Below are 16,314 nucleotides of genomic sequence, written 5' to 3' on the forward strand. Positions count from 1 at the left end.
CACTAGACGGAGTTTAGGTACTCAGTCTGGAGGTACTGCTGATTTGTCATAAATTGATGTTGCCAATGCCAGATTTTTTTGCAATTTTGCTGGTTTGCTTGAGATGCAAATCATGCAAAGCTAGTTACTTTTAATTCGAGGCAACAAATCCAACCAACACCACCTAAGGTCCCCCCTTAATGGGGGCATGTCCATTTGGTACCTAAAGAGCAGGACAGGCTGTATCCTTATTATAATTGCCTAACCATCTGCAGGACATCCACTAGATCAAGAAGATGAAGGACAATCGTCAAGAAGGAACTAAAACAAAGCACCAAAATCTCTGCCAATCTCCCATCGAATTCTGCCCAATCAATATTCAAACCCTTCGCCACGTACAAGGGTCGGCCCTCTACTGGCCACTGCCTACTGGATTATTGCAGGTTAATTAATTGCTCCCTTAATTTCTCGGACATCGGCTCATCTTCCAACGCCCGCTTCGGCTCGCAGCGGCCCAGGCACAATAAGATTATCCCCAAATGAGCGGCGCGTAGCTTACGGGACACTTACCATTGACGGGCATCGTGGCCGGATTGGTCGCTCGTTCGTCCTTTGGTGTCGCCATCGGCAAACGGGGTCCCGGGGGTGGTGGTGTGATGCGGTTTGGTTGCGCCTGTTGCGCTTTTCAAGCGAAGAAGACGTGCGAATCACTTGACTCCAAAGACGACAATGGCGGTCTCGTCCTGCCAGGATCCGGTGGACAGTGGGTGTGTTGTGCCGTGGTAAATTGATTGTAGACCGCCACTAAAACCGCCAACCGCTGCAACGCGCGCGCTCTCTCTCTCTCTCTCACACACACACGTGTGCTGTACGTGTGCGTGTGTGCGCGCGTGGTACTGGAGCAATGTCCAGCCCCGGGGGTGCCGATTGCGGGGATGCGCACTGCGTGGGTGCGGGTGGGGCGAAGCAGTTTACGCTGATTGCCGCTGGTGCGTCCCGGCGGTGCCGGGGGCAATCGTCGGCAGTGCTGTGGCTGCTGCTACGGCAAAACGGCCAGCGCTGGTAGTGCAGCAATGATGCATCGTGTTCGTTCGTTCACTAATCACGGGGTACGCGCGGGGAACCCCCCCTCCCCCCCCCACAACGGGATACGACACAGGACACACACCGCACCGACACAGGAGGACACAGGAAAAACACTTTCGCTTCGATCGATCAAAGTCACACGACACACACACACAAGCGCGCGCGGGGGCTGCGATGGTACGTCGTCGCCGTTGTCGTCGGCACGGATTTGCTGCGCGTAATAAATTGCCCTAATTGATGCCTGGAAATCAAAAACAGCGAGAGCAGGCAGCGTGTATTAAGGATGCGTTTTCGTTTGCGGAACTATTTGGGGATGGGAAGACAGAGCCAGACAGCCGAACAGACAGCTGCTCCATTCACTGACTTCTAAGCTTCGGCAAGGCAGCTGTAATAAACACACACACACACGCACGCAGTTCTTGGCACTCGAAAAGAATACGCAAAGGATACGCGCAAGAACTTTATACTCTGAAGGAACTGACTCACACAACAATTTATCACACACAAGCAGAGGTCTGACCCGCTGATGTCTCTGTGGGCGCGAACTCCACTTCCACCCAAATGCTAAACCGTCTCAGACACGCTCGCTCCGCACAGGAAGCCGTAGCATTGCTTCGGGAAGGACTGTTCACGTTTGCACAAAAAAAAACCCAAAAAGGTAGCAAAGAAAACCGAATTTTGAGGGATTTGCCTGCGGTGTGCCACTGTGTTTGTCTCTGTGTGCGCGCGCGGTGTGTTTCTGGTTCGGGCTAGAAAGGGTTCCCGGTGTTCTCGCAGTTATCACACGTGCACACTGTGCACGCCACCGTTCCCGACTGGGGTTTGGTATGCACTTCTCGGCTGATTATATTGCACATTCGCAACCGCAGCAGGAGCAGGTGCAGCGTCGCGGCCCGACCTCGTCTCCTCTCCGCGCGCAACCATCATCTCGCTCTCTCGCTCTCTCTCTCTCTCTTGCTAGTGAGCGTTGCTCTGCCTGTTTTTGGGTGGGTGGGAAGTGCAGCAAAAACGCTACCCTGACGGATGCCTGGGTTTCTGGATTGTCTCGGGTCCCGGCACTCGGGTTTCCCGGTGAACTGGTCGTCCCTCCGGAAAGTGGTGCCGATTCGTTTAGAGGAAACTGTGTGCGTGTGTGTGTGTGTGTGTGTGCGCCCACGCACCCATCGGAGAGCGAGCTACGACCTGTCCCGTGCGGTGTGCGTACTCTGGTGAGAAAGGTCACCCAGCAGCAGGCCCGCGGGTTCTTACTGCGCTGGGCGAGTCGAAACCTGTCGTAGGCGGCTCGCATCAAATGGAGTTAGATGTATAGAGAGAGAGAGAGAGAGAGAGCAAGCGAGCGAAATAGTGAAAACACCACCAGTGAGATAAAGCAATACAGGGTTTTCAATGTGTTCTTATAGCTGTGGAACGCTTTACTGAGTCTTTCTTAATTGAAATGAACTTAATGTAATTGGAATTTGACTCTATACCACCCTTGTTGGACAATTCCAATAGGAATTTTCAAGAAGCCTATCCAAAATGGGTACCATAGAGTCCAATTTCCAACAAGTGAAGTTCACTTCCAATAAGAAAAAGTCAAGGAAGTGTCCCACAACAATGAGAACACCTGGAAACCCCTGTATATTGACCTGCGTACGAGGCAACAAACAATCTCCCGAAAAATGCTACCCAATTTCGAGACACGAAAATATGGACGAAAAAAAAGAAGGAAAGAAAGAAAGCGAAAATAAATAGCATTGCTTTGACACTTTTCTACATACACACACACACATTCATATGGACAGACAGATAAAAGTTGAGGGATTTACATGACACGCACGAAGAGCGATTTTTTTATTGTTGACTGTTTTTTTTTTTGTTTCGTGTTGTAGTTGCCTCCCTGCGTGTTGTGTGTACGTGTGTGCGTGTTGTGAAAATGTGTGCTCTCTGTGCTGCTCCATTCCGAACGACAGTGTGCACACGCTCACGCACCTTGCTCGCTCTGCCGTTCGCTCTCGCGCTTAGCTTTCGCTTTACTCGCTCGTTCGCACTTTCACGCTCGATACGCAATGAAGTAATAGGCACGTTAAACTTTGCCCCCCCTCCAACACTCACACACACAAACATATTTTCCTGGCGACCCTCCGACGCCGCCTGTCTACTTTGCAGGCTTTTCCTCTCCTGCGGCACGGTGCGAAAACAACGTTGTATTTTTTACTGTGCGAATGAGGGATGGGCGGGAGGGGGAATTGTTGGAAAATACAGAGCGTGACTCCCTTATTAAAAAAAAGACCACTCATTCGCATTCACAAAATGGACATACATACGCACACGCACACGGAATCACATTCTCTCGCTCTCGGGTTATTTATTTATTTGGAAAACGGTACGCCACGCCGCCGCCCCGCTGCCGGGCGCTGCTCTTTCTCACACATACACACACATTCACGCATGCACGCACGGAACGATTATGGAATGAAAATTGAATCACAAACAACACAACAACAAAAAAGCTACCTAGCCCACAACATACGATTGTAACGCGGCACAAACAAACACACACAATCCGCACGCACACACTGGAGAAATAACACGAGCATCAAAGGAAACCTAACCGACTGGTAAGCTGTGTCAATCACGCACGGCACTGGCACAGGGTACACGATGTCACACAGTTGGGGCACGCGATAGATTCAATTTCCTTTTTTTCCCATCGATTTCCGCCTGCTTGCGAAGGTGGGCCCGAACTTGTGGAGCAATGAAACAGCAACTCTCCCTTTCTCTCTCTCTCTTACGCGCGCGCATACATTCTCAAACAAGCGCGCGCACACACACGCACACAGAGGTAGCAACACGCGCGCACTTGACACTTCACGCACGGGAAGTAACGCTCGCTCACACACAAACACACACAACTTGTCGGTACGGAAAGTGAATGGAAGTTTAGTGGCCACTTACGTTGCGCGCCCTCAGCACACACCTTCCGGCCGTAACGGTGCGCCAGCGTGATTGCGAGCGCGACAAAATGCGGGGGACTGTGTGCCCGGGGCCCGACTGATGCGTCCCGTTGCGGCCTCTGCGGAACGCTACAAACGAAAACAAACTCCCCCCCCCACCCCGCCGACTGACAAGCAGCGCGTTTGACAGTTTTGACACAGAGGAAGAGCTGTCAAACGTTTGTTTGGGTGGTGAAGGTTTGCAGTTATTTTGCAAGATTGGTATAAAATTGACCAAATAATAGTAATAATTGAAAGAGAGTGTGTGTTTTCTAACTCCGATAAAGTTACAATCAACTCTAGCATCTTTGTGTGCGTGTAATTTGGTTGGTAGTTGGCCAAAACAAAATCGTACTCAGCTCCTGTCCTCATTCGCAACATAACTGAACACCTACTTGGAGGTTGGAATATTTCGGCGTAAAAGCATTTTACGTGCTATGCACTTAAAAAAAGTTGAATACCAAACGTAACAGCCTGGGTGTACTCCACAACCTAGAACCGGATACATTGCATCCTACCAGCACCTCAGTGACGCAGAGCACCGCAGAGCATAAGCACAGCATAGCAATGTTGATGTGAACCATTGTTTGCATGGCTGTCAAACAGGTGCGCCGCGCTGTGCGCTTGGCGGGAGATACTTCGTTTTGAAATCCTCGTGTGTTTCGTTACAGCTCGACACCACGCTTTTTGGAGCGCTCCCAGCGAACGAGGATGAAGTTGAGCGAGTTCACCTTGTACTGTGACCAATTGGTCCATGCGTCACGCAACTGCGCCGACCGTTGGCGATGGGTGCGGGAGAAGGAGCCGGGCTACCTATGTCTGGAGACAGTACGGCATGTGCGGAGCACCGAATCGAACCCCCAGACCGAGGTGCTGGAGGGCATGGCCGAGCTGGACGTGGAAGATGATCCGTGCCTGGCCGCTGTCGGTGGTGGGCAGCCTACCGCCCGGATGCTAGCGTTCGAGTATCACGTGCTGTACTGTGAAAGCTACGAGGTACCTACACTGCTGTTTAACATATACGAGGAAGGTAAGTAGGACGGCGAACGATCGCCGCTTGCCAGTTATCGAAATCACATCGCCGGCTGATCCCTGTTTTTTTTTAGGTGGCGCTCGGTTAAACCTGGAGGAAGCATGGGAGGTGCTGCAGATTAGCGGATGCGTACCACCGGACGAGCGGTACAGTGCGATCACGATGGTGCACCATCCGGTACTGTACCGGCCGTACCTGAAGCTGCATCCTTGCAAAACAGCCGAACTGATCGGCTCACTCTCCGGCAGCACGAACCCGGTACTGTCTTTCCTTACGACCTACGCGCCGTACGTTAATCTGGAGCAAGATGAGCTGGCTCGGGCGTTGCAATCGGATGGTAAAAAAGAAACCGGCGAGTAATGCACCATGTGATCAGCAAGACTGCAACACTGAATGCGGTCTATGCAAGTAGAGTAAGCATGCGATACGTAAAAATAAAATTAAAGCTTTGATTTTGTGATTTTGCCGAGCAAGAGTGTATGACCATAGTTGGGATATTGTAACAAGTAAAATGCTCTTATTCTTTACATCCTTTGAATTGTAGACACTTAGAAGAGTACCTAGTTTCTAAAAATCGCGATGAGATAACATATCACTTTTTTATCGCCAAAAACTTAGAATATACAGGCGGTCCCCGAGATACACGGTTAATGGGGACCGAAAACGGCCGCAAAATACCGCGTATCTCGAATTTCCGCGTGAGTCGAATCTCGTGATTTCCAGCTAAAATATCACTAATTTTCGTGTAATTTTGCAAGTAAGGGGCGGTTTTGGTCACTTTATGAATTATTTGATATGATTCTGACTGAATATAATTGTTTTAAACCTTTTGAAATAGTTTTGCACATTCGATCAAAACGGAAATTATTTGGCAATTTGCAATTGATGTGTAAAATCAGTACAATTTGCTCAAAGAATTGTCAAATTTAGAAGAGGTACCGTGTATCTCGGGGACCGCCTGTATTAGAAGAAAAAATACACAATATAACATACCGTTTATGTTCCTACCAATCATTGTGTAGCGTGAAGCAACATTTTTCGTGACCCTTCGGATTGAACGACGGAAGAAATTCGTAAATTCCAATAATTAAATTAATCGACGTATTTCTTGGATCTACTGAATCAATCATATTGTGGTTGCGCTGAACCATCAACTATGCCTCGAAAAAGGATGCATGAAACGTCAAATGACACCGAGAAAGCAAAAAGAACGTTTTGATCGAAATCTAGTAAGCTGTGCGAACTTTGAAGTCTGATCACTTTTGCACAGTTGGGATTTGAGCAAGAGGAAAGAGTTGTTGTTTTTTCTGCGCTGGAGATAGATGTTATACAAAGGCATCAATATGAAACTGGAAGATTTCATCTGCAACTGTTTCTGGATGGTGAACGATTCGAGTGCACGGCCCCACGCCAAAGCCGTTTGGCAGTGGGGCGACGAGCGGCGCTTTATACGACTGGAGAAGGTTGTGTCGACAGGGCCGCCAGTAATAAATCTGTATGGGTTTTTAGTCTACCGGCTGTATCCAATGGTTTACCGGTACGATGTTGTGTGGGACTCCAAAACCAGAAATCCTAAGCTGCTGTTTAACATCTTCGACTGTGGTAAGTGTGTAGAATCGTAGTGTTTTATTGCGTTTTCGGGATACTCCGGCCCTACTCAATTCCTTCGCCGGTGTGTTGTCTCTTCGTAGAGGGAAATCAGCTGAAAATGCAATCCGTGTGTTCGCTGCTCGGCATCAAGTACAATATAGACGCGGATGATGATGATTCACTGGACGTGGAACTCCACCCAATACTGAACAAGCCGTACTATTGCTTGCCCCGCAAGCTGTTGGCACAACCGAACGGCCAGTGGATGCACATTAAAAATCCCATCCTACGATATTTGCTCAAATACACATCGTTCATTAACCTGACGCAGGAAGAGCTGCTTGAACTCAGCGATGAATCGCCGTACATCGAGTAGATTGACCGTATATTTATTCTAGTTAAATACCTCGACTTACCTTAATAGATCCGTACCTCGTTGATCTAATAAATGCTGTTAATTTTTTAGTACTTCAGATTCGTTTGAGCATAGATGCGGTTTGAGAGGCTTTTGTTGTCTAGTACATTCTGGTCGTCAACGCTAACCAGTAAAGAAAAGCATAAGATGTTTAGGGAACTGGAGTGTCTGGGACGATTAGGGAGATATTTGTCTAACGGTAAGACACGATGGGCAAGGAAGACTTTAAGTACAACTTTTTCGTTGTACTGTCTATCGCATGGATGGTGCGGCGCTGGAGTCGGAGACAGCATCGCCCGTGCTGCCATTTTCAAGATGGCTGAACATCGTAATCGACACTTCAATACATCCGATCGTGAACCGGCCATTCTTGCACGTGTATAGCGCGGCCAATTCTGGAATGGTAGGCATTTTCCGATGTTGTCGTACCTGCTGAGGCTCGCACCTTACATCGGTCTTAGCCGGGATGAGATACTTGTTTGCATGTTTTATTAGAGCGCGTGGAAAGCACAGCAATACCATAAAAGTGGTGAATTGAGTTCTATAAACAATAAAACACAAAGAAATAAAATTCCCACTGTAGACTGAAAACCCCTTCACTCCAACGGTTATATCAAATCGCAGCTCATCATTTTATGCAACCGGACAGTAAACGGGGTGGGGTATGGGTTTATGCTTCATGTAGCCCGTGTGAACACGAGCGAAACGCTTCGGCGGGGATGATGTTGCTTTCCCGAACGCATGCATGCAGCATGACAGCAGGCCGGCTGTCATCCCGGTGACAGCTCGAAATCAAAACAATCTGAACAAAAGCTTCATCTAGCACACGGCGCGATGAGTTCTGCATTTAGTTCCGGCGATAGCATTGTACAAAATCAAGTTCCGGGCACAGCCGACGACCGGCTAGGCCTGGCCGACATCTGGAATGATGAGCAAAGGGAACGCTGCCTTCGCTGGATACAGAAGCACAACCTGAAACGGGTAAGTCACTCCGACCTGCTCGTGAGGACGACTGTGTCGAAACGATATTTGAACCGGGGGCCAGGTTAACGTAGTCCATCCGTTCTGCAGGTTGCGCTACAGCTGCCGGACAGTGCGCTGCACCATAGTGTACAGATCGTGAGCGAGCTGCGGGATGTTGCCGGCGACTCCGAGCTGGCCCTGTTCGTGCTCGCCGATACCTCGTACGGCAGCTGCTGCGTGGACGAGATTGCCGCGGCCCACGCAAACGCGGACGGCATCGTGCACTTTGGGCACGCGTGTCTCAGCAAGGTCGCACGCATTCCGGTGCTGTACGTGTTTCCGCAGCTCACATTCGACGATGAGCATCTGCTCGCAGCTCTTTCGCAAGAGCTGCCCGACTGTACCGTTGCGCTGCGCTGCTTCTACGAAGTGACCTACGCGAATGCCGTGGCCAGGCTCAAGGGCGCGCTGCTGGCACGGTACCCGAGCGCGACGGTTGCCACCATTGCCGAGCCGGACCAGCAGGCGGACTTACTCTGCTGGAAGCTGGACGAGGGAGCGCGTCCTCCAAACGGCGAAGGGCCAGTCCTGTACATTGGGCGCGATAATTTAAGCTTCTTCAACACGGCGGTTGCGCTCGAGACGTCCCAGTGCTATCTGTACGATACGAGCCGGCCCGATCGGCGGCTCGTGCGCACCGATGCGGTCGGTGCGAAGTGGTTGCGGCGCCGGTACTACGCCATCGAGCGGTGCATGGACGCACGGTCGATCGGTATCGTTGTGGCGACCCTGTCCACCAAGGGCTACCTGGAGATAGTGTCGCGTGTGCAGCGGCTAGCCAAGGCGCGGGGCGTCCGTACGTACCTCATCTCGATCGGGAAGGTCAACCCGGAAAAGCTGGCCAACTTCATCGACATCGACTGCTTCGTGCTGGTCGGCTGCCCCGAGAACGACGTGTTTACGTCGCGCGAGTTCTTCCGCCCGCTGCTGTCGGTGTTCGAAGCCGAGATGGGCCTGAACGTGACCTGGAGGGAGAAGCTGCTCGCGTCCTACACGATCAACTTTGCCGATCTGCTACCTGACGGGCGGCTGCACTCGGACGTGGAAGAGGTGACGGCACTGGCCCGGGAGGCAAACGATACGGCCGATGTTAGCCTGGTCACGGGGCGGGCAAGACACGTCGCGGTGAGGGAGGAAGAGGAAACTACGGATGCAAATGACACATGCACGGATGTAGTGCCCAAGGGAAGGAACGAGCTGGCCCAGATCAGCTCGGCCGACCAGTTCAGTAATCGGTCGTGGCAAGGATTGGAGCAGAACTTGGGCCAGGATGCTCCCGCGCTAGTGCAGGAGGGTCGGTCCGGAATACCAATCCGGTACCAAAACGATCCCACAGACTAGGACTGGGTTAGGAGAACGGCCGTTTGATCCGAACCCGATTAGATTCTGTTTGAGGAGTTGGTCTAGGATAGGTTGTTAAATATAATAAAAGTTTTTCTTATTTTTATCATCAGCTTAATAATTTATTTATTTATAAAGTTGAGATACAAGTCTAGTACAGTCTGTTCCCGAGTTACGCGGATCTCGACATTCGGATTCGGAGATACGCGGTTTTCTAAATTTGACAGATTTAATGTCAAATCAGTACAATTTGCGTCAAGTTCGGTAAAAATTGCATTTATGCTAACAAATTGAAACCGCTTAAAAACCAGAAATATTATAATTTTTGCACGAATCATATCAAATAAATGATAAAGTGTATAAAAGTACAAAATTAAATAAAAAAAACTCCGAGTAATCAATAGTATTTTAGTCAAAAAACGTGAAATTCGACATACACGGATATTCGAGTTACGCAGATTCGTCGGGAACGCAGAAACCGAGTAACTCGGGAACAGACTGCATAGCGTGCGTGAGTCAATAGTGGGTAGTGCAGAAATATTTCAAATCAGCAAAGAAAGAAAACGATCACCGTCCAAATAGACATACAGCGGCAACGTCGCGAGAGACGACGTCGCGCGCGGCAAAAAGTAGTTCAATTTTGCAAACAGAGCTACTCGTCGCGCGCGACAATTTTGCTTCATCCTATACAATCGAATTATCTAGTTTTTTTGCAAGCGAGATTAATGCCAAACGCAAAAAATAGATTTGAACACATTTAACCTATTTTTGTGTGTTTTCAAATAAAAAAACAATTTGGTTGACTCAGTCAAATAAGCTACTTTGATCTACACCGAGTGAAATGTTGAGCTATTTTTCGCCGCGCGCGACGTTGCCGCTCTATGTCTATTTGAACGGTCACGGTTCTAGACACGGTGCCCAGTGAAAAATCTACTTAACATGCGCTCTGCTGTCAAACAAGCAAGGCATTATGACAAGACAGGCTCACAGCTTTGGTTGGAACGCCATATTAAAAGGTTGTTTGAAAGAAGTGGGTTCGATTGTTAACGTGAGTTTAGATAAACCGCGACAATTTCACGTCGTGGAGCGTGAATATATTGCGCAGCTTTGATTTTATTATGTTAAAGCGACATTCGATGAAATGTCAAATTATTCCGACTTGGTGAACCCTTTTCGCCGAGACATAACATAAAATTGTATTAGCCATTATACATTGAGCACGATTGCAAACGCAATTGCAACTGTAATGCTGTCAGTTTGACGCAAAACTTTCAAAATAGTTTTTGGTTTGAATTTGGCGCAATCGAAGCGTAACCGTTAGGTAAAATACAAAAACTTACAAAATTGTATTCTCTACAAGTTGATAATATAAATAATTACAAATCGGTTTTAATTCGTCACATAATTCTCATTTCAGTGGTAACATTGTTTGATTTTTCTCTAAACATATTTCAATAACAAAAAGTGGTAAAAAACATTGCGTCCAAATTGAGCACAACTATCCCCAACCTTTGGAAATGGGAGTCAAATCGTGTTTGCAATTCCAATTGCGCTGTGATCGCGCTCAATGTGGAACGGCTTTTAATGCGACAAATTTCTTACGACAAATCATAACGATTTTGTCTTTTCAGACCACACTAAACTAAAGGTTTTATTAGACGGAGGAAAATACTGTAATTTCTCGATGTGCATTTAGGGTAACTGTACCAGTTTTCGGCAGTGTACCTCCCAAGTGCCACAAATCCACTAAACGACCACTAAACGGCTTCTAAACGACTCAAGTTCTCTACCTAAACGGAATATAGAAAGACTTCGTTTAGCAGACGGCAAACGACTCATGCATTCTAAAAATAGCGAAAAAGCTGGTGGCGCTCTCTGTTGGTGGGATACCTCAACCAGTTGAGCTTCATCGCTTGGAGGAGAGCTTTCTCATTTCCTCTGTACTGTTGTATGGTTTCGCATTGAAGTTATGCATCGCTAGAACTAGAACGGCGATACGATTGTTTAAATACTAAACTCCAACGGAAACCACCAGTACTGAAGCAAGTGAGATTTGAGTAATGGTCGTTGATGTTGATACCCACGTATCTGACCACACGACCATTCATATAGATTTTTGCTCAGAAAGTTAGAAGACTATATAGGTCATGATAAATTGAAACTTGTCGAAACACATTGCAAGAAAAGGATAGCAATATAATGATGAGTTGTAATACGCCATCTATTGATCAAACCAATGAAGATGTGGAGCTTTCATTTTTTTACTATGGATACAGGCATACCCCGAGTTACGACCCCCTCGAGTTACGACCCCCTCGAGTTACGACGATTCGCAGATACGACGATTTTGATTTTGACAGTTTTAAGTTGTCATTAAGAAGAAATTTATTTATTTATTTTTTTGAATTTCTGGGCTGATAACCGTTACACTCATGTTTCCAAAGATTCCACAACTACATGATATTGAATATCTATACAGGCGGTCCCCGAGATACACGGTACCTCTTATACGCGGATTCGAAGATACGCGGTTTTCCAAATCTGACAGTTCTTTGAGCAAATTGTACTGATTTGACACATCCATTGTGAAATACCAAATAATTTCTGTATTGATCAAATGTAAAATACCATTTCAAAAGGTTTAAAACTGTGCAATTCATTAGAAACATATGAAATAATTATTTTGGTGGCTAAAACTACCCCCTACTTGCAAAATTGCACGAAAATTAGTGATATTTTGGCTGGAAATCACAAGATTCGACTTACGCGGAAATTCGAGATACGCGGTAATTTGCGGCCGATTTCGGTCCCCAATAACCGTGTATCTCGGGGACCGCCTGTATCTATAGTGTATACGGCTTTTGGAATATAATTAATACATTATCGAACATTATTTTGAATAAAATACACAATATCGTAGGTTTCAACTCTTCAACTTCGTTTATACACTTTTTATTCACAGAGATTCGACACAAGACTTTTTCGACTTACGCCTTGCTTTGGGACATTTTTTCGGTCCCAAATACAGTCGTATCTCGGGGGACACCTGTATTCAATTTTCCAGTCGTTTAAGCTTAATCTGTGGCGCTTGGGATCTCACTTGCTTCAGTGCTGGTGGTTTCCGTTGGAGTTTAGTATTTAAACCAGGGGCCTCCAAACTTTTCAGCCCGCGGGCCGCATTGCTTCAAAAATCACTATGTTGAGGGCCATTTGATGTTACCTATAATTGATGAGTGAACGTTTAAATCTCATTTTATAACAAAATACTAACGATACTTGAACAGATTCGTGTTACTAAAGCTTGATTTTTGTCTAAGATATGTAAAAAAAATACAATTTCTTTTGAAAAAGTCAAAATAACCTAATATTTATTCTAAATCTGGCAAAGTCATCGGGGCCGCATTTTAAGCACTTGAGGGCCGCATGCGGCCCGCGGGCCGTAGTTTGGAGACCCCTGATTTAAACAATCGTATCGACGTTCTAGTTCTAGCGATGCATAACTTCAATGCGAAACCATACAACAGTACAGAGGAAATGAGAAAGCTCTCCTCCAAGCGATGAAGCTCTCAACTGGTTGAGGTATCCCGCCACCAGATAGCGCCACCAGCTTTTTTGCTATTTTTAGAATGCATGAGTCGTTTGCCATCTGCTAAACGAAGTCTTTCTATATTCCGTTTAGGTAGAGAACTTGAGTCGTTTAGAAGCCGTTTAGTGGTCTTTTAGTGGATTTGTGGCACTTGGGTTTTGACAGGCCATCCGATAAAATCACATGCGTGAAAGCACTGCCACCAGCCGACGTCTCATCAAAATTATGGGAAAGAAAACTCACATTTTAAATAATAACTAGCGTTATTTTGTGGTTTCCCAAATGTTTCGTTACGGTGGGTTTTACGGAGTGTCTGGAAACGGCCTCATGTTACCGTCCCTCAATGTGACAAATCTTTTCTTTAGTTTTTCTATGGGATAACTGTCAAATCGTTTGGAATAGGCGAACCCGTACATTTTTCCCACTTTGCATTTGACAGTTGCTTGATCGAGTAACGATCATTCGGTAATGAAAAGGACAATACGCAATGTCAGCTATTTACTAAACTGCTATTTGTATAAAAAATCCTCGCATTTTTTTTTGAGAATTCTTGCTGATTGGCGTAAGGATTAATCAATTTTATTTATAGTTAGAGCTACACAAAGTGACACAACGGTGCAAACGCCGTTGACAGCTGACGTGACATTTGCCCGCTAGCAGTGTATGACCTGCCAAGTACGGGGTTCTCAGAACGGGCTGAAGAAAAACAAGGTTGCTAGGGGACGTCTTGCGCAAAACTCTGTCCGACCGTAAGCTCGGTATCCCTTCGATTCCCCAGATTTGCCGACGAACCCCGTACCCAATCAACTGTAACCCGTGCCGCTGCAATCAATGGCCTCGCTGCTGAAGTTTTCGGCTGGCCTGCGGGCGTACAGCCGCAGCCACCAGCTGCTGTTCCGGGTAAGTTGCTTTCCGGGGTGGAGGGAGGTGAACCCTTTTGCTCGCTGGGTGATGAAATTTAAATTACGTAATTGTAAGATTTCGTATCCGGGCCGATTTGACCGACGCACTGCCCGCTTCCGGACTGGTAGGGGGTCACCGTGCGGGACGATAGGGTCACTTCCACCAGGAAGGCCTCCAAAACCGCCTCTGTTGACACTCATTGTTCGTTTTGTTTTCGTTTCGTTGCTCGCAGCGCACTAAGGTTTCGAATGCGGCCGAATTCCGGGCCGCCCTGGTGAACGTCCCACCAACCGAGGTAACCACGCTGGACAGTGGGCTGCGTGTGGCGAGCGAAGATTCCGGATCGCAGACGGCAACCGTCGGGCTGTGGATCGATGCCGGCTCGCGCTACGAGAACGACAGCAACAACGGGGTCGCCCACTTCCTCGAGCACATGGCGTTCAAGGGTACGGCCAAGCGGTCCCAGACCGACCTAGAGCTCGAGGTCGAAAACATGGGCGCCCACCTCAACGCGTACACGTCCCGGGAGCAGACCGTGTTCTACGCCAAGTGCCTGTCGAAGGACGTGCCGAAGGCGGTCGAGATCCTGTCCGATATCATCCAGCACTCGAAGCTGGGCGAGGCGGAGATCGAGCGCGAGCGGGGTGTGATCCTGCGCGAGATGCAGGAGGTCGAGAGCAACCTGCAGGAGGTGGTGTTTGATCATCTGCACGCGACCGCCTACCAGGCTACGCCGCTCGGCAACACCATCCTTGGCCCGACCAAGAACATCCAGTCGATCGGCAAATCGGACCTGCAGCAGTACATCGATGCGCACTACAAGGCGCCGCGTATCGTGCTGGCAGCGGCTGGCGGCGTACGGCACGGCGATCTGGTGCGCCTGGCCGAGCAGGCCCTCGGCAAGGTCAGCTCGAGCGTGGACGGGAAGGCGGCGGCGCTGGCCCCGTGCCGGTTCACCGGCTCGGAGGTGCGCGTGCGGGACGACTCGCTGCCGCTGGCGCACGTCGCGATCGCGGTCGAGGGCTGCGGCTGGACCGACCAGGACAATGTGCCGCTGATGGTAGCGAATACGCTGATCGGCGCGTGGGACCGGTCGCAGGGCGGTGGCGCCAACAACGCGTCGAAGCTGGCGATGGCGTCGGCGACCGACGGGCTCTGCCACAGCTTCCAGTCGTTCAACACGTGCTACAAGGATACGGGCCTGTGGGGCATCTACTTCGTGTGCGATCCGCTCAAGTGCGAGGACATGCTGTTCAACGTGCAGAACGAATGGATGCGCCTCTGCACGATGGTGACCGAGGGCGAGGTCGAGCGGGCGAAGAACCTCCTCAAGACGAACATGCTGCTGCAGCTGGACGGCACGACCCCGATCTGCGAGGACATCGGGCGCCAGATGCTGTGCTACAATCGCCGCATACCGCTGCACGAGCTGGAGCAAAGAATTGACGTAAGTGTTGTTTGTTTGGTTCTTTTGTGGTTTTGGTTTTCGGTTCGGAGCGCCTCAGCTTTACTCATTTATATCGGTTTTGTTTCTCTCTCTATCATTCTAACGCAAACCCGCAGAGCGTCACTGCCCAGAATGTGCGCGATGTAGCCATGAAGTACATTTTTGACCGCTGCCCTGCCGTTGCTGCCGTCGGACCGGTCGAGAACCTGCCCGATTACGTGCGCATCCGCTCGTCCATGTACTGGACCCGCCTGTAAGATGTGGACGCATCCACCCCATTAGGTGACGAGCAAACGAAGTGGAAAGGAAGCGGAAAACAACCCTTGTCTGCGCGTAGGCAAGGCGAGAACGGAATGTGATCTACGAGACCTCTGTGACTACAGATCACGCATAGAACGGCGAGAGGGGATGATGGCATACATTGCTTAGCCAGTTGCCACACCTGGTTGGGAGCATCTCGACACTTACCTTCCTTGTTTTGTACAGATAGCCCGAAATTGAAATTAAAATACGTTAAACAAATAAAAAAAAAAACAAAACAAAAATCAATACATGATCAAGCAATTTGCACTCTTGTGGCGAGTTTATGATACATTGCAAGGCTCTAGAGAGCGTCGCGTATTATTGTTGGATGCTTTCACAGGACCATTCTGTGTGGCTGCATACCGCACGGGAATCCGTTCGTGGGAAAACGCTAACCTTTCACGTACATGTTGCTTCACTTGCCCGCAAGCAAGCAATAGTACACGGGCAATGGTACGTGCACGTAGCGGGATGCCAGTACCGAACGCGTGAAGGCGTGAAGCAATAGACTTCTGACTGCGATGCAACCGATGAGCGTTGGGTAAATATTGATCAGTATCCATTGCAGCAAACCGCTGGGACAGTTTTGCTTTTGCAGGAATTTTCGTTGTTCGCTGTCCGGTCCGATTGCTA

The 16,314-nt window shown here is 48.7% G+C and overlaps 5 protein-coding genes across 11 annotated transcripts in view; 4 read left to right on the forward strand and 1 right to left on the reverse strand.

The window, feature by feature from the left end:
• The window catches only part of LOC120906847 (guanine nucleotide-releasing factor 2), a 59,559-nt gene extending 55,429 nt beyond the window's left edge, over positions 1–4,130 (reverse strand). The window contains exons 1-2 of one of the 6 annotated variants that reach the window (XM_040318941.1): positions 4,003–4,130; positions 550–1,306 (exon numbers count right to left, since the gene is read on the reverse strand). In XM_040318941.1, coding sequence (XP_040174875.1) covers positions 550–604 — 55 coding nt within the window. In that variant the 5' untranslated portion in view covers positions 605–1,306; positions 4,003–4,130. Of the gene's footprint in view, positions 1–549; positions 1,307–1,429; positions 2,405–3,561; positions 3,901–4,002 lie in introns of those variants that run through there. The other 5 variants (XM_040318944.1, XM_040318943.1, XM_040318939.1 and 2 more) reach the window with 5 other exon arrangements.
• Positions 4,131–4,190: 60 nt separating this feature from the next.
• LOC120906849 (ubiquitin-like-conjugating enzyme ATG10) lies at positions 4,191–5,533 on the forward strand. 2 transcript variants are annotated; one of them, XM_040318948.1, is made up of 4 exons: positions 4,191–4,441; positions 4,537–4,646; positions 4,712–5,070; positions 5,147–5,533. In XM_040318948.1, the coding sequence occupies exons 3-4, from the start codon at positions 4,752–4,754 to the stop codon at positions 5,431–5,433; spliced, it is 606 nt and encodes a 201-aa protein (XP_040174882.1). In that variant the 5' UTR covers positions 4,191–4,441; positions 4,537–4,646; positions 4,712–4,751; the 3' UTR covers positions 5,434–5,533. The 2 variants fall into 2 exon arrangements, with proteins under 2 accessions (XP_040174882.1, XP_040174881.1); XM_040318947.1 differs by having other exon boundaries at positions 4,191–4,646.
• A 743-nt stretch (positions 5,534–6,276) lies between these two features.
• On the forward strand, positions 6,277–7,131 carry LOC120906315. The gene is made up of 2 exons (XM_040317888.1): positions 6,277–6,675; positions 6,765–7,131. Exons 1-2 carry the CDS (start codon positions 6,396–6,398, stop codon positions 7,037–7,039), a joined length of 555 nt encoding a protein of 184 aa, XP_040173822.1. The 5' UTR covers positions 6,277–6,395; the 3' UTR covers positions 7,040–7,131.
• Positions 7,132–7,891: 760 nt separating this feature from the next.
• LOC120906682 (2-(3-amino-3-carboxypropyl)histidine synthase subunit 2) lies at positions 7,892–9,554 on the forward strand. The gene is made up of 2 exons (XM_040318537.1): positions 7,892–8,059; positions 8,150–9,554. The coding sequence occupies exons 1-2, from the start codon at positions 7,913–7,915 to the stop codon at positions 9,440–9,442; spliced, it is 1,440 nt and encodes a 479-aa protein (XP_040174471.1). The 5' UTR covers positions 7,892–7,912; the 3' UTR covers positions 9,443–9,554.
• Positions 9,555–13,702: 4,148 nt separating this feature from the next.
• On the forward strand, positions 13,703–15,927 carry LOC120906359 (mitochondrial-processing peptidase subunit beta). Its single transcript, XM_040317959.1, has 3 exons — positions 13,703–13,928; positions 14,164–15,378; positions 15,495–15,927. The coding sequence occupies exons 1-3, from the start codon at positions 13,860–13,862 to the stop codon at positions 15,633–15,635; spliced, it is 1,425 nt and encodes a 474-aa protein (XP_040173893.1). The 5' UTR covers positions 13,703–13,859; the 3' UTR covers positions 15,636–15,927.
• The last annotated feature ends 387 nt before the right edge of the window (positions 15,928–16,314 follow it).

Source organism: Anopheles arabiensis, chromosome X (assembly GCF_016920715.1).
Source record: "Anopheles arabiensis isolate DONGOLA chromosome X, AaraD3, whole genome shotgun sequence".
In the NCBI taxonomy this organism is placed as follows: domain Eukaryota; kingdom Metazoa; phylum Arthropoda; class Insecta; order Diptera; family Culicidae; genus Anopheles; species Anopheles arabiensis.

What these genes read in the sequence shown, in the direction of transcription:
- LOC120906315 (XM_040317888.1), top strand. Translation starts at nt 6,396, where the DNA reads ATGTTATACAAAGGCATCAATATGAAACTGGAAGATTTCATCTGCAAC. An exon ending in GTTTAACATCTTCGACTGTG is followed by an intron (nt 6,676 to 6,764) that starts GTAAGTGTGTAG and finishes GTCTCTTCGTAG; the next exon opens with AGGGAAATCAGCTGAAAATG.
- LOC120906359 (XM_040317959.1), top strand. Translation starts at nt 13,860, where the DNA reads ATGGCCTCGCTGCTGAAGTTTTCGGCTGGCCTGCGGGCGTACAGCCGC. An exon ending in GCCACCAGCTGCTGTTCCGG is followed by an intron (nt 13,929 to 14,163) that starts GTAAGTTGCTTT and finishes CGTTGCTCGCAG; the next exon opens with CGCACTAAGGTTTCGAATGC. An exon ending in AGCTGGAGCAAAGAATTGAC is followed by an intron (nt 15,379 to 15,494) that starts GTAAGTGTTGTT and finishes GCAAACCCGCAG; the next exon opens with AGCGTCACTGCCCAGAATGT.
- LOC120906682 (XM_040318537.1), top strand. Translation starts at nt 7,913, where the DNA reads ATGAGTTCTGCATTTAGTTCCGGCGATAGCATTGTACAAAATCAAGTT. An exon ending in AGAAGCACAACCTGAAACGG is followed by an intron (nt 8,060 to 8,149) that starts GTAAGTCACTCC and finishes TCCGTTCTGCAG; the next exon opens with GTTGCGCTACAGCTGCCGGA.
- LOC120906849 (XM_040318947.1), top strand. Translation starts at nt 4,752, where the DNA reads ATGAAGTTGAGCGAGTTCACCTTGTACTGTGACCAATTGGTCCATGCG. An exon ending in GTTTAACATATACGAGGAAG is followed by an intron (nt 5,071 to 5,146) that starts GTAAGTAGGACG and finishes GTTTTTTTTTAG; the next exon opens with GTGGCGCTCGGTTAAACCTG.